Here is a 17,500-nt window from a genome sequence, read left to right as displayed (position 1 = left end):
TTCAAAACAGTCACCAGAGACTAAACCGCCACAATTTTACAAAGTCAGTCTCTTGAATTGGTTACCATAGTGATTGTAATCAATGTTGTGATTGGTGGATTTAGTAGAGAGGACTTAAAATGATTGACTCATGTAACTGTCCGATTACACTGTCCGATTACAGCTTTGCAGATTAATTAGAGCAAAATACAGCAGTTTATGCACCAATCACATTTGAGGAAATTGTAATTGTTATGATTAATCGATTAATTGCTTAATCCACTGATGGGTAGACTGAAAAAGGAATTTTTTTTATCACAGAATGCTTAGACGACTGCATCTGCGCAGAAGATGACTATTTAAGGTTATATGTTCAGTGCACAGAGCGTAAAATCACATCTATCATTCAAGTGACGTTAAGTTTAATACCAAATGAAACTGAATTCCTGTAAGTCTGTACAAGTACAATTTGTGCAAGTTCAGTGTTTGTAGGCTTCAATTCGACTTAATTTAAAAGAACATCTAATGGAACACGTGGAGAGATGTCTTCTGCTTGTTTTGGCAATGGCTAAAGACTTTTCAATTGACTGAACTTTTCATGCGAAACTTTCGTTGTTTATTCGGGAATGTAGAAAACCCGTTGCGAAAACAGAGACCCACTATAAAAATCAATAACAGAAAATTCATTTGATGAAAAAGTATTAAACACTCTGAGGTACAGGATGGTGGGGCGGGGAGGGGGGCATACCACCCCTATAAGGGTTTACCGTGCTGTCGTTTCATTTAACACACGAGACACGTCATGATTTTTCTTGTCGATCACTTGATGTATCATGTGACTTTTCTTGCGCTGTTGCACATTTTGCGCGCGAACGTACGAAATAAGACTTCTTACTTCTGAGTCAATTTTTGCGGATATATCGTCCTACTGGTTTTAATCAGTGGAGGTGACTAATGGTGGACACTAGGTACCTAAACTGCGGGGAATATTTGCTAATTAAACAATGATTTTTTTTTTCCTGTTAGGTCCTTTAAGGGAAATGAGCTAAGAAGCATTAGAACACGGGATTTCGATCACAAGGCTCTTGTCGACCTTTATGGACTGTAAGGGAACATAATAGGAATGCATTGCACGGTGCTCGAAAATAACACAACATCACATAACCCTCTGACGTACATGTACCTACAATCACAGCCCCCACAGAAGTACTAGGGGATGGGGGAGGGTTTCTTGGTATTCGTCGCAATAAAACATACTATATATAAATATTAAGATGAAATCCGATAGGAGATCGAGCGATTTCAGTTTTTAGTGGACAAAAAAGGCTTGTAGCAGAATAATCAATTTTAGGTATTTTACAGTCCTGTTTACATTTTCTTAAAGCTAAAGATACATGCACACATAGTCTCCTGAAATAGCTCCAAAACCAATTTCCCATGGGTAATCGAAAGGAATATATTTCAAAGTTCAGAGAAATTTGCAAACACAGATGAAATTTCATCATCAGTTTCATTTCACCAGTACTTTCAAATGTTTCATTCGAAGCTCAAAATTCAATTTCGAGACTGGATGACGTTGGAAATGATATTATTTGCGAAAATATTTAAAACAGTCGCACAGACGTTTGTAATACGATGTGAATAATCTCGATACAAAGTTTTTGTTGACTTGGTATTCGAACATCAATCTGGTGGATTCCTTCTTAACTGCATTGCGTTCGATAGAAAGCTCTGGGATCGCTTCAAGATGACACACTTTTATTGGTCATATCATCTGACAGTACACGACCAGTCAGTACACGTGTGCTGTTGATCTTGTTTACCCTGAGAGTAAGAAATAAAGATTCACTTTAATACGAATATATCAATTTCTTTTTTATTGCTTGATGGAAAAGAATTTTAGCAAATAACAAGATCAATAGTCTTCAAGAACACGCTTTCTGGGGCTTGGAAAATCTAAACGCCATGTGAGTATAAATCAATGTATTAGTATTTTCCTTGCTAAACTTTTTTTTTTGTGGCTAGTAAACTCTTTACCGTCCAATGCTATACACTACAATCTCTAAGACAAAATAGAATACCACTCCAATATATATGTATACGCGAATGTAACATCATAAACCACATTATTATTCGTTAATTTTTTTAGCGATCTATCTTTCAACGAACTTAAAATAATACCCTCGGGTGTATTTGTTGGATGTCCGAAGATATCAAATCTGTAAGCCAAGGCTAATTTTGATTCGAATGATTTTGTAATTTATTGAAAAGTCATTTCTATAAGGTGGCTTTCTTAAATTATAATCAACTTTGATCCTCAAGAAAGCTCAGTGGCGAATTAACTTTTTTTTGCTTTTTTTATATTATTATTATTATACAACAGATTTCTCTTTTCAAACCCAATTACCAATATCGAGGATGGCAGCTTCAAAGATCTTGGAGAACTATTTAACTTGTAAGTAACTATTCACTGGCTTCAGTATTAGAGATATTTTTTCATGTAATACCTTTCATTCCTGAAAGCAAGATCGCACCCAGCTATCACCAATACTTGTTTAATATCCTGAAACTCATGCCATAAACCATCAATTTAGTCTAGGAAGGCAGTTGGCATATTGAGATCGAGAGAACTCAGCGAGTTTACCTAGCCAAGGGTGAGACAAAGCAGAAGTCTCTAAAAAAACATCTGGGAGTGAGTTGCTGCCTAAATATATGTATATAAAAACAAACTGTTAGAGTTACTCTATGATTTTTCGCCCATAACCAGTACATTTATTCAATGACGGTTTTGTTCTACTTACAAGGAACATGACAGACACTGAGCTTGCAACTTTAAGTACGGAGCTAACAAAGGGTTTAAAAGAAATTAGAATCCTGTAAGTAGCCATTATACCCATGTTTGTATACGAAAATAAGTTCTATTTTTTCCTTGATTGCCTTTATACCTTCGCTTTCTTTTTTTCCTTTTATTATAACATTTAGTAAGACCTATAGAATGTGCATCAGTATAGACCGTTAAGCGAATAATGTGAACCTTCAAGTACAGTGAGCTTACTTTCTTTTAGGCTGATACAACAAATTGAATACTTCGGCAAATAAAATTAACACAGTATTTATTTATAGTACTATGACATATCCCTATCCATCCGAACATTGATGACAGGAGAAACCGTTTAACCTTTTACAGTTTGGGGTTAACTGATTCATGGTCAGAACATGAACAGAAACCAATTGTTTGAGATCTATCATAACGCTTTAACTCTTAAAAGTAAGAGTACATATCGAGTTCAAAAAAAAAAAAAAAAAAAAAAAAAACACAGACAAGCAAACCCACACAAATGGAAATTATGAGTGTTAATTTTTATCGAGCCAAAGTATCCTCGACAACACAATGATGCCGATCAAGAGATTATGATCTAGCTTGTGCTGATTGACTAACCGGCAGTACAGAAATTTCATTTACTTTGGCAGATGACAACCTTTTTCATCAATTTAAAGAGAGAGTTTGACCGGAAAAATTTCCTGGTTTCCCCGAATAGTATTTACACATACCTTGTTTTCTTCTGGGAAACACTACAAACTATACATTGAGTTTATCATTGTTTATCCGAACTACCCGTGTCATCTATACGTTACCGAATGCAATCGTAAATGTTCGTACGCTGCAGCGGTATGTCAGGTGAGTTTGGTCGAACCATGCCTCGTATTTTAGCAAAACGCATTTTATAATCAACAAACCCAAGGCCAGATTAAACCAGCCTGATATGCTGCGGAAACATATCAAAAGAGGTATCTACTTTACCTAAATTCGCCCATAAATCTCGCCATGTTGTGCTCGCGATCGCCATGCTGTGCTCAGTGTCGTTATATCGCATGATTCCAAGACAATAAAAAAAAAACGGCTTCTGATTGGGTAGTTTCGAACTCAGGTATGGTATAGGGTAACATAGCAGGACATTACGTGCTGCTCTTTCATTGGTTGGTTTCCAGGTTGGGTTTATATAAAAAGAAAACAAATAGGCAATGATTGATATTGTAGATATTAAAAATTGTAGCATTAAGTAGAATTGTTTTGATTGTTTCACCAGTAGATATGGCAACTGGAAATACATTTAAAGTTTCATTTTCGTTTTATTTATAACAGCTACTAGTCTATCTTATGTTACTTTTTCTTGACATAGAGGAGTCTGTTATAATTTTCCTGTAGTAAAAATTGCAAAAGGTTTCATTTTATGTCTTATAGTATTTTTGCAATATGTTTCAGCGTCTTGGCTGATAATCAAATACAGATGATTGAAGATTACGCCTTTTCTGCAACATCTGAACTTTTTAAGATGTGAGCATATTGTAGATACTAAGAACATGATTAAACGGTGTATAAAGTAACCGAGTGTAATCAATTGCTTGGTTGGTGAAAGTCCTTTCCGATATAGCTGCTGCCAACTGGAAAACGGAACTTTCACTTGCAAATACTGACGTAGACGAAGGTTGCCTGTAGATTAATTATGATATCAAGCGCGCCGCTTTTTCTGGTCACACCTACTACGTAGTTCACTTTTAGTAGACAGAGGTCATCCTACATCCACGTACACGTATGGTTGCGAATGTTACTAAGACGGACGTGTTCGCTCCACTGAAACCAACTGAATAAAGGCACAAATTAACGCCCTAACCAAACTCTTCCGCCAATTCAACAAGCTTATGAAAGAACTGAACATGTTTAAAGGAAGGAAAAAAAAAAAACAAAAAAACGAAAACAAAAACAAAAAAACAAAAACAAAAACAAAAGCAAATCGATTGATGAGCTGGTTGATTAATCGATTGTATGGGATCAACGAAACGTTTTTGACTGCGCTCAATTGATGTAATACCTTAACAAAATGGATCGGAGATGAATTAGACCCTCTTCTCATGCATTGTTGATGAGAACCTCAACTGTTTTCTCTGTGCTTAATTGAATTATATGCAGTTGTAATTTAAATTTGTTTGCTAGGTGCTGGTGTGACTAAGGCTGGCAATCATTTTCTTATTTTCGTATTTATCTGTTGCTCAATTTTTAATTTTACCCTGTGTTGTTTTTACCTTTTGAGCAGGGATCTGAGCAAAAACCAACTCGAAAGAATTTCGAATAAAACCTTCTTTAAACTCAGCAAAATGTTGTGGCTGTAAGTATTTCTCATCTCGGTATAAACGAGAGGGCGAATGGATGAGACGGTACCCTAACATAAACACCCGGTTTGTTTCAAGTTGTGAAGTAGTGTGACATCACATGATGTCATTTAGCCCGTCATCATTGATCTTACGATTTTCTCAGGATAATTGGATGTGGCACGTGTGTGTGTGTTTTTGTTTTATGCGTGCGTTAAGAAAAGTTAGAGCGAAACTAAATTTTCATGGCGTACTTTTTGAGCTTGATTTGACAGAACCAGAGCTAACTGTGTTTTGCAAATGGTATAGAAATGCTCAAATCCTATGGCTCTTAGACGCGCTTGTAAAACTTGCCTGGACTTTCCATTTATCGCTGGTAAAGAGCAATAAAATCAAATCATTCAAACTTTTTTTTTGTTTTTTTTTTTCATGTCAGGTATTTACAAGATAATATGATTCAACACATTGAACCTGGGTCATTTGTTTACTTTTCAAGGTTAATGGAACTGTAAGGAATTAATGCAAAACGATATTTCAGTGTAGTAGTAATGAAGCTTTGTAGAGTACCCAATAACAAATCAATCGTTCTAATCATTTGGCTACAGAAATCTGCAAGATTGCTGCGACCAAATCAACAAAAAATCCAGGGATCAAACTAAGAATATATATAACTATACGAATTCTGCTTTCGCGGTGACCAACATTAACGGGTGCGTGTTTCAGTTACATGTAGGACTCAGATAAAGATGATTTGCTAAGGCGTTTTCTCAGCTTTAACTATCACGTACACAAGGGACTACCTTATCAGATGCATTCCACCATTAGTGTTCTTGCTTTTCTACTACATATAATGTAAGTTCCTAACTCCTTCACCATGAGAAATCATATTTGCAGTAATTTACGGGGCAACCGCTTAACATCTATCGTCAGTGGAACTTTCACTGGTAATCTGAGGCGAGTGTAAGTACCAATAGAATAGAATCGTCGATGTAACAGTGTGGTTGTTGTTTCCATCACCAAGTTTTTTCTTAGTACGCCAAGTTCTGATTACAATTGCAAAACAGACTTGTACCAAACCTCAAAAGTTATACATAAAGGAATGAGCAATAATTTGTTTTCTAAGGCCCGTTCCAAACGTCGCTCTATTCATGCACCGAACAGGTTAGGTTTGGATGGGCAAACAACGTTAAATTCGGCATAAAGCGCTCTCCTCAGGTGCCGAACCTAATGCAAAAATTACTGTAATGTATTTTTGATATGACGGCACTCGTGATTGTCTCAAAACTTGAAGTCGTCGTTAAAAATAAAGGCAACAAACTATCCGTCGCGTTTTTCGAAGCTCGCCTTTATGCCTTCGATTTATGCAAAACGGAAGTGTATAAGAGAGTTTCTTTAGCGCAAATTCATTTTTTGCCGTATGTCCGTGATAACAGGATGTCACTAAAACTGGTAACGGGGAACCGGGAACGGGGAACGGGGAACCAGGAACGGGAGTCTGGGAACGAGTGTACAGCGGTAACCCACGTGAAAATTCAACCTGGCGGACAAAAGGAAAGGAAAGAAAAGGGTACAGTTTGGGGAAATGCGAGGAAGTGTTACGGTTATAAACGTGAGTTTCTACCGGCAGTGCCACCAGATCATGGCCCAGTACGTTCTTGTTAGAGCAGAGTCCGATTGGTACTGGGATAAACAAAGCATGAATCGGTGTTATCCTGTATTATCACAAGCTTCGTCCGCCAATCGGTCAGGCCACAGTCTTTCTTACATAGAATTTCAAGCCTTCATAGTCTACTCATATCTTCTCACTTTGTGCGCGAGCTGTCACATCAATACTTAATAATAGCGACACGCAATATGATATCGAGGACAAGTGACATAACACACAAGCATCATTGAACGTGGGTCGTCCGCTGTCTTCGCATTCGGAAGCTAGAAAGGCGACCTTTCGGAGATCGGCAAGTCAGCTGGCATATCAGGTGAGCAGCAGATAAGTAACCTGTGGCCTGGCCGCTTTGTTAAAGACAAAATGTATGAAGAAACGAGCAAGGAATATTCCACAATAATGCTAATGTTGGTGAAAGATGACCGCGGAAAAGCGACTGCGTGACACTCGGTATGTTTGTAGATGACATACTGTCACGTATCAGACGGAAAACAGTCTTTATTCTCTGTCTGCATTTTGTACCTAGTCTACATTTTGTACCCGGTCTGCAGTCTGCATTTTGTACTGACCGTTTGGGGTAGCATGTGATAATACCGATTCGATTTTCTCCCCGAGCGCTATTTCATCCTTTGTTTATTTCCATACCATATTGGACTCTGAGGCACAGCCAGTAGAAACTAAAGTTTACAACCGTAACACTTCCTCCCATTTCCCCCAATTGTTCCCTTTTCTTTTCCTTTGTCCGCCATGTTCAATTCTTAGGCGGGTTACCGCTGTACACTCGTTCCCAGACTCCCGTTCCCGGTTCCCCGTTCCCCGTTCCCCGTTCCCCGTTCCCCGTTACTAGTTTTAGTAACATCCGTGATAAAAACCAAGCTTATGAGATTTATCATTGACAGGTCTAAATTACCAGGAAAAAAAAAAAAAACCCTTTTTTAATAGAAACAACTTTGCGATTACATTTGCCTTCTCTAAATATTGCTATAACAGCGACATGTTATTAACCACAACTTTTCGATCTGGACAGAATTCTGGAATTCAGAAAGCGTATTTTCTGATCGAAAATTGTTTAGCACGAGCTTCTCGAATTAAGTTCGACGCAAGTACGCCTTCTGAGTCAACTGTCGCTCCAAAGTCGCTCCAAAGTCGAACTAATCAGATTTGGTTCGGCTCATGAGTGGAGCGGCGTTTGGACCGGACGTACCTAATTCCCCCTTTTTTGGTTAGATCACCATTTTGTATGAATTTCTTCACATGTTGCAAACATGGATTCCATTATTACTCCGAATGCCAAAGATTAATCTATTACTAGCAAGAACTATCTGATTAAACCATCCTTAAAAAATCGTAAACGGAACAATTTCCAACATATCTTCAACTATATCAAACACGGCAAGTGATCGTACCATTGTTATTGCAATTAGATTTCTGGATGAAAATCAATTGTCAAAGTTCGAGGATGGTTCTTTCAAAGGAACGACGATCCGTACATTGTAAGTTTGAAAATCAGTGTTAATTTGGTAATTTGCTTTTATGCAGGGGGTAAGTAGCAAATGTATTCCTTGAAATATATCTGTTCCCAAGCCCATTTATTACTGTTTGAAAAGTGCATTGACACTCGTGGTCAGTGAAATAACTCTCTAACGTTATCTCATGCTAAGAAACAATTTCCAGGAAAAAAAACATAATTCAGGTAAGTTTAGTAATGCAGCATAATTACCTGACACATCATCCTCATGTCTTCTCAAAAAATATTACATTCTGAAAGTCAGAGGTCGATCTATTTAAGAGGTCGAGCAAGCATAAAAAAGAAAGCAAACAAACAAAAAGAAAAACAAAACAAAGGCACATCTGCTGTGGTGCGTAATTATATATTTCATTTACATATTTTTTTTTTAGTTAACGCCTATAATTATACTCCACTGTAAATATCTCATCTTCCTTTTTTTTCTTTTTCTTACAGGACAGTGCAGAACAACAACATAAAGAATATCACTCACGTAGTGAAAGATATCAAAACACTCTCTTTCTTGTAATATAATTCTTTTCTTTTCTTCTTTTTTTTTTCCTTCCTTCTTTTTTTAATGATTGGTATACATGTAAGTATTATAAGAATGACGATAAGAGTTAGGAAGATTGTACGGGAATATTCACTATTCTACACTGATAATTTACGCAGTTTGTTGTGGTTGATTATTTTACAAGGACTTCCTATGTGGACTGTGTGCCAAATTTTATCAATATCAATTTTAAATGAGGTAAATTAAAAGAAAAACAAGGCCAAAACAAACAAACAAACAAACAAACAAACAAACAAAACAAAATATCAAAAATACCATCATCACCAAAACAACATTAACAGGCAACATAAAAACAAAGTGGACAAGAAGATATTCCGTTACCAGCCGCGTATTTTGTACATCTATGCACTGATGAAATAGTGTACGATAGACCTTACCTACAACTTTATCAAACTCTACAAAATCAAATCACGTATAAATTGTCTAAGTTACTTCTCTCTTAGCTGTTTTGATGGGAACAATATCAATGGATTGCCAACGAGCGCCGTTTTTGGCTTTTGGCGATTTAGAACCTTGTGAGTTTGCTTACTTTATTTCAACAAATATTTTAAATCGTTACAGCATGTAGTCAATTTATTGCCCGTGTGCCTCGGTTTGACGGGCTAAATAATGTTGGTTGTGCGCGTAAAAGTGATTAAACAAACAAACAAACCTGAATTGCTAGGTAATCGCTCACTGTATGCAACGCCATTGATCGTCAATCAATCGATCGTCGACCAGTCAGTCTTTTGGCAGATTAGTTATATTTCCAGTTATCGATCAGTTTAGTTATCAGGTGTCAGTCTGTCGAATGTTCGGTAGCCTGTTTTGTCATGTGAAATAACTTTTCCCGTCCTGTTTTTTTGTTCTTAAGATGTGGCGACCACAACATGATACCAGCTTTATACAACGATACACTTGCTAAGGCACCTTTTCTACTTAGACTGTATGTGCCAAGTTTAGACGTTTCTTAACTGCGACTTAAGTAGTATAGGTTCATGAGGAACGCTAGGCAATGGGTTTCGTGCGTGGATCTTTTGCGACGATTGCTCATTGTCCAGTTATATCTAGGCGCAAGTTAGAAGATGGAGTCGATTGTAATGATGTAGGGTTGATCGCGTTTGCAAACCTGAAGAGAAGAATGGAGAAGCCCCAGCTGATTTACAGCTGATTTACAGCTGATTACGCATCCATTCGCATGAATATTTACTTTGTACGTGGCTGAAATGTGCGGGTAAATTATTTGCTAAGGACGAGATGGTTTACTTTGATATTTGTTCACTCCTATAAGCATGAAATTACTTATCACTGAACTTTTACACTAAAATTTCCTCAAAAATTGCTATTGTATATTAGCGCTTTGCACAAGCAATTTGAGAGTGAGATACATGCTGGATGTCAGTGTGCCTCAAGATTCTCCTATACAAGGAACATTATCAGTTGCACCATTCTGCTATACAGGAAGTAATCTTGCCCATTCTTTGAATGATTTAAATGGAAAACAACCGATATAGCGTTAAACTTAGTAGTTAAGATAGTTTCATTTTCAACAGGTTCCTTCGAAGCAACCAAATCGCTTTCATTGAAAGCGGAGCTCTGAGCGACTCGTACCTTTTAGTTCAGCTGTAAGTATGTTGAGAATATCACTGGTAACTGCTATGTTACTTTAAGAGGAGGTTTCCTTATTTTAGAAATAATCAATATTAAATTTGATGTCTGCTCGCTTACCCAGTTTAGAGGAACGTTTATACATTAATCATGACACCAAGAGCATCATTTTTGGAGTAATGCCGTGCGTGGGTAAAAAAAATGCCAGCTACCCAAGTACCTGTCTCGATAGATATGATCATCGGGCCTTTGGCAAACGTCTCTATGCACGTGCATCCTGAATGATTTCACTATGGCCACAAATGTATAGCTGAAGTTAGTGATCTGGCTGGGGTTAGACTCCATGAATGTAATGGAGTCGAAACAACAGCTCTTTCCACCGTTACTAATCTTTCGTATTTTTATTATAATAGAATTCAATCTCATGCATGTAGGACAATTTTTGGCAGAAACTTCAAAATTTCCCGCAACTGTCTCACATCCAAGTTGTTGTTGTTGTTGTTGTTGTTGTTTTTAATATGATGCAAATTATAAACATATATAATAACCTTGAAAGGAGCTACTCAGCTACTCCGAATCGACATCAACGTACGCCGGTATCGATTCCAATTAATCGGCTGCCATCTTTGTTAACGGTCAGTTGTTCCTTTGCTTGCCATACTATAAGAAAATGTTATTAGCTTTGATCTATTGGCTATTGGTCTGCTATCTCGTGACGGCGAGTGAATTAATTGGCTAAGCTGTAGCGGCTCCCCTGGCCATTTTGTTTTTTGTTTTTTTCGTTTTTTCTTGTTTTTTTTTTTCGTTATGTGTAATAGTAGGCCGAAGCTTAATAAAAAAAAATGTTCGCTGCTTGTCTGTAGGGATCTGTCAGATAATAAGCTTACAACAATAAGCGTTGAATTTTTAAGCCATATACAGGAGCTTGTATATCTGTAAGTAGAAGCTTAGTGTATTTTAAGGTGTTGTACAAAATGTTGCATTTCTTTTATACCGGGAGGAGTGAGGTAATATGTATCTCGCACGTGCATAGCTTCAACTAAAACACTTTTCCAGAAAACAAATTACGGCATTTTGAAAGGAAGCCACATCAGCCTTAGCTTGTTTTAATGCGAGTCCTCCATTTCGGTCTTTTTGGAACTTAAAAATGCTGGTGTTTCATAAGAGAAGAAAAAAAGCACATTAAGTCTCAAGAGTTCATCAGCTGCGTAGACGCCAGGACAATTCAAATCAAAGCGCTTGACCCTGCATTCACTTCCTAATTCGCAGGGTGATATTAGATGGAAAGCCTCTCTATTTTGCTAACTTTCATCTACCCTTGAACGAGACAACTTCCCAGATCGCCCAACTTAAATGGATTAAATCTTTGTTTTTTGATGAATAATCTTTTTTTTTTTTCATGAGGTCATGTTAGCTGTCGTTGGGACCCTGGGGTACCGTACACAGTGTAACGAATCGGGAGAGATGACTGACTCACGTTCAAACCTTTTTTACCACTTGTATTCCTGATGTTTTCTTCCACTTCGATACAATTTTCACTGATCTTTGGTTCCGTGAAATGATCTCCTTTGCCATCGGATCGAGTTCTAATTGCTTCATAGTTGGGGATTAACAATCATGGGGTATTTTTTCTAATATATTTAATTTCAATTGTTTGTAACAGGAACTTAAGAAAAAATTCCTTCTCTGAAATTGCAAATGGAACTTTTGCGAGTTCTCCTAAACTGCAAATTCTGTGAGTTGCAGTGATTATATACAATTAATCTCCCCGGAGAGGCATACACATCCATTTCTCTGCTCGTTGACTACGTTATAAATGAAAGAGGTGTCCTAAAGTGGAATGCCGATTGAAAGGGTCTTCTTGCTAAGATTGCTAAGTTCCGTGCTTCTAAAATTCACCTTTTCGGTGTTAGATTTCACGTGTAGTGTCACGTGGCTTATGATGTAAACAAACCGGGAAAGTTCGGACATTCTAGTCAACCACACGAGTTCGACAAGTAGTATTCTAACAGAATGGTCACGACTAAAAGATGTGCTTTTGTTACATGTAGAAACGATTCCCGATACCCTGAATCGTGGAAAAGAAACCCAAATGGCGATCCAGTGAAGTTCTTCCATTTTCCTGGCGCAGTTAGACAAAACGAGAGAAGATAAAAAGTGGCTAAAAGCATGTCACAGCGGTGACTCGTTCGTGTGCACGAAAGACAGTTACATCTGTAGTCTACATTTTGTCGGTGGAAATGGTCTAACAAAAGAGGATCCTGATCCTATATCTGCCGTTGCCAGTAAAGAAAGGGTGCGTTTATCAATATGTGCTTTTATAACACATTTTGTCGTTTAAATTGATATTTTATACCGTGCCTAGGTGTCGTGGCTAAATCGTAAACGAACGGCATCTTGTGAACGGGAGGCAGACAAAGCGAGAAGCAAGAAATTTATCTTGAACGATCAGTGGCTAAAACCCAACTGACGCTTAATCGCCTTGCTGGCAAATCTAAAGAAGAACATTCCGCCGCCATGACTCTTTTAGATCTCAGCTCAGAGCCAGTGGCGAGTTCAGGAGAGCCCGATGAGGAAAGCATCCAGAAATCTGAGAAATTCGAACCGGAAGAGCGAACCGACGAGTTTCCTGAACCGATCGAGTCTCAAATCAACAGAAAGACTGATGAAAAAGTACATGGCGGCCGCAATGTGCTTGCATCCCCCATCTCTACCACCTTTACACTTGCATCGTGCCTGAAGACGCTGCCTTGGTTTGTACCTCTACCCTCGAGAATAAACCAGAGATCGTAGTGCTCCTCTCCTTCATGACCACCCCGTCCTTCATCCGTTTTGATTTTCATGAAACTTCAAAGGTCGCACTTTGGCTACATATACATGAACACCCTCTTGATTCAACTGAGCAGGTAGTAAAGATTCCACGTAACCATCGGCGAATAAGCGATAATCTTCAAATGACTTGTAAGCGGCGAGTCCCTGCTTGTCGTAATCGGTTGAGTGGTAAATCAAATAATTAAAAATGTCGTACAACCCAAACGGTGGCGACGAGTTGAAGTTGTTCAAGGTCTTCAGGGAAAATGGCTTGGGAATTAGCATGTCATGAATTATTTATTCGTCAGCATCAGTGGTTTGATCTTTTTCGAAGTTTGGATCATCACTGGCACAACCATTCTTTCGACTGCGGAAGCGATTTCCACGAGCGAAGTTTTCAATTGTTCGCTTACTGAAACTCCACGTTCCTGCAAATATCTTTTAAGTTCTGCCACATTCATGGCGTTGAAGTCGCTATTATTTTTTTTTTTCTGCCATTTTGAAGGTGAAACTATTCTAAGTTCAAAGACTTGAAGCAGGGAGAAATATATATTAGTAGTGACAGGACGTTGGCGAAGTTGAAAACTTCGTACACGTGTAATGCGTGCTTGACTAGAATGTCCGAACTTTCCCAGTTTGTTTACATCATAAGTCACGTGAAACTACACGTGAAATTTAACACCGAAAAGGTGAATTGCTTTCCTGCTTGCACGCTTAGTTAATTGGTCGCACAACAACTTATTTGCCCCGGTGCTTTTAAATCTTTCTATCATTCGATTACTTGATTGTATGCATTAAATAAGATGTCATTCTTATTTTGAATACAGAGATTTATCGGAAAACCAAATGGCTCTTGTTACCGAGTATGCATTTCAGAATATGGACACGCTGGTCTTCCTGTACGTCAAAATTTCACCACACTTATTGTTTGCTCTTGTTTACTGAGCGATTAAATCTTCCTAAAATATTTAACACTATTTGAAAGTTCCGACAAAGCACTGTCACTAAGCTTTTATTTCAAAAAATAGATAGATGCACATGATAAATCCACCAGTTTGGTTTATACTTAACCGAACCGAAATGGTATCTAGATAAGCATGTGTACGTCAGCTTGTCCCATGGAAATCCAGACGTAACTACATGATCAACGTGTAAAGGACACACTAGCGACTGCGTAGCGACAGAAGTCTGAAAATTTAATTCGATCAGAGAAATGAATTGACATGATATTCAGCTTAATCATAAAATCATAAAAAGAAATAACAATCAAAACCGAGAACTCAGCTTCTCTGCACTCACTAAATACTTTACATCTACCTGTGGGACCAGTGTACGAGACATTTTGTGTTTAATATACGAACATTATATTGAGAGTAAATAACGATCACGGGACCTAGATTAGACCATAATGGAAGGCTTTATCTTACATCCACAGAAGTTTGTCTGGAAATCCAGTGACGACCATCAGTAAGAGAGCATTTGACTCGTTACATAACTTGGAATATCTGTAAGTCAGCTCGTAAAACGAATCTGAGCTTTTTGCTAAAAAAGATCGTAATAATCGACACAAACACACAAAAAATTGGGACTTGGGGATTAACGTCCCTGCGCTGATTTCGAACTCTTCAAGCTTAAACTGCTTTGAAGCTATAGGAATTGAATAGAATTTATTTCTCTCAGCTCAAAATTATCCGGGACTATCCTAAATATGGGGGTCATGTGACCTGATATTTCCATGGTGACCAGTTTTTTAAAGAGCATTTTGTTGAAATTCGGTAATCGATGGGCTTAGGTATAAGGTTACCCAAAATCATGCAGGAGCCATATAGCATAGACGATCGAAAATGACTTTCTTTCTTTCTAGGTTGTTTATTGGAACTAAGATGGAAATTATCCAGCCACCAGCAATAATAACGCAGCGACATAGCACATTCTCCATTTACTTGTAAGCTTTTTCATTATTCCACCAGAGACACGTTGAACTTTTTCGGACACGTACGTTGAAAATAACATTCAAATGAACTGGCTTAAGGTTGCTCCAGACCTTCGCGGGGCTACTTTTTCCAAATTTTCTTTTTTCCAACCAAGTTAAAGTTCATTATTCAAGGTAACATTTTCAAAAAAATGAAAATAAAATATTAAACCGCGCGCGAGTTACTGTGAAAAAGAGGTTTTTTAATAAAAGTTAATAAACCGTCAAGGTGTCATAATCCCCAAAAGGCATGGACTCCTCAGCGACCGTTTCGCGGCAAACGGCTTAATCCAGGGATCCTATATTAGGCTTTGGTAGATTGTGCTCGAAAAAAAAAGCTTATTATGCTTTTAGCAGTGCTCATATTTTTTAGAAATTATGCCAAAATTATGCTACTTTCTGAAAATTATGCTCTCTGTCACCGAAGTTATGCTACTTGGATTTTAAGGAAAATAAAGATCGCCAGTAGCTTAACTCTATCAATTTTGACTTTAATGAACATTCAGACAGTCCACCTTCCAGTCTTACAGTCTTACACCCATTGCAAAACAGTTTTCCACCTCGAAGACACAAATTTTCCTCTGGAAATTCTTCGATTCGATCACGAAGACTCATGTTCTTTGGATCTGAGTTACCTCTTTCCTTGTACTTTCCAGTATTACTTTTAGGAACACGTTCTCTAGAGATTGAAGCTCTCGGTACGGCACTGGGAGTGCTGGAAGTGCTGGGAGTGGAATCAGTGGATGTACTCGAGGACGACGCCATCTTTGATCTAAGGCCTGAGGGGCCGAGCCGCCGAGCCATAAGCGTGGTAGCCTGAGGAGAGTCTCAGCCTCTCAGATATGTACGGGGTGACCTAGCTAGAGTCTTCCAGACCTCGATATTTTCCAATAACAATACAGAAGTAAAGTACAAACTGAATTATTCTAGAACTATGATGGGTTTTTTTTTGTTTTCAAGGCATAAAAGCTCGGATTATGCTAGCAGTGCTAAACTGAAATAAAAGCTTTAAATTATGCTCGTTTTTCTAAATTATGCTAAAAATTATGCTAGCACAATCTACCAAAGCCTATCCTATATCAAATACTCTCAATTTGAGATTTCAAGAGTGCCTTTTTGTAATCACGCTTCTGCAATTGCCCCTCAGTTTCTTTTTCTTTTGTTGCACATCGCTTTTCTCCGTTTGTTGACCACCGGCCTAAAACGTATGCGCCTAAAACGTGACCGTAACACTATCGCTTACCGCGAAGCTCAACGTTCCTTACTGTGAACGCTAGGGGTTCTGTTATTTCATGGGCTGGCGGCATTTTGAGTTGACATATCCCACTGAGGAGGCGTGACATGATGTTTATAAATCTTTAGAAGGGGAAAACTTGCCCTCGTTTTTCGAGAGAATCCCTCCTCTTTAAATGAATTAGTAGGGTATGTAGAATCGACGGTTTTTCTTGAAATTTGGCCAGAACATTTACTGATAGATACGGAACAAAAAGTGTCGGCGAATTCTTTTATTTTAAATACTTTTCTCGTGGCAGTCTTTAACGCAGCACGTTACACGAATTTTTCGATAGTAGAACTTGACAGATCTATAAAAAGATAACTAATAGAAATGAAAGAAAATGCTGACACGCTTTGAGAGATTGATGCTTTGTGATTAACACTGCACAGTTATTTTGCATCACCGATCGCATTTGATACGCGATTAATTCGCCGGAATTTCAGTCGGTCGTTTTGGCGTTAACGGCTTCTGCCGCCTTAGAAAAGCGGTCGGCAAAAAAAGAATATAATTTTATTGAATTCTACATTTTATGACCTTTCTATTGATATATAGTTTGTGGGGGTTTCCTTAAAACCAGCTCGCGTACCATTTTTTTTTTTCTGGAGGACTCCCCCGAAGGTTTGAAGTAACCTTAACAAGAAAACTTGAGTATACCCATTGGACTGGGTGTAATTTAACTAATACGACTTAATTACGTGACCCAAATTTTCAAAATATGACTCCTTTTGTGATAAACTTGGGAAATCTTTCCATCTTTCCAAAGCATGCTCAAAAACGTCACGAATGGCACAAAAGGTGGATGTTAGGTTTTCTATGTTAAAAAAATGTACTGTCAGTGTAATTAAAATCTAATCCCGGTACAGGAAAGAAACAATTTCAGAGCACAGCATCTTGGTCAGGATAGACAGAGGCACACATTTGTGGTGTAATGCAGACCTTTTGATCTGGAGACAAGTGGACTGAAGTCAACCAGGGGTCACCTA

At 38.0% G+C, this 17,500-nt stretch overlaps 1 protein-coding gene and 1 pseudogene across 1 annotated transcript in view; one reads left to right on the top strand and one right to left on the bottom strand.

The window, feature by feature from the left end:
- Positions 1-13,055: 13,055 nt before the first annotated feature.
- LOC110066852 (uncharacterized) lies at positions 13,056-14,610 on the bottom strand (annotated as a pseudogene).
- A 412-nt stretch (positions 14,611-15,022) lies between these two features.
- The window catches only part of LOC149117886 (uncharacterized), a 9,246-nt gene continuing 6,768 nt past the window's right edge, over positions 15,023-17,500 (top strand). The window contains exon 1 of the mRNA XM_089286962.1: positions 15,023-15,214. Within this exon, the coding sequence (XP_089143088.1) occupies positions 15,114-15,214 (101 nt within the window). The 5' untranslated portion in view covers positions 15,023-15,113. The remainder of the gene's footprint in view (positions 15,215-17,500) is intronic.

The sequence above is a fragment of the Orbicella faveolata genome, unplaced genomic scaffold (genome assembly GCF_042242905.1).
Source record: "Orbicella faveolata isolate gen_17 unplaced genomic scaffold, um_ofav_v1 contig_1, whole genome shotgun sequence".
Lineage (NCBI taxonomy): Eukaryota > Metazoa > Cnidaria > Anthozoa > Scleractinia > Merulinidae > Orbicella > Orbicella faveolata.
This window is presented reverse-complemented; position numbering and strand designations above follow the sequence as displayed.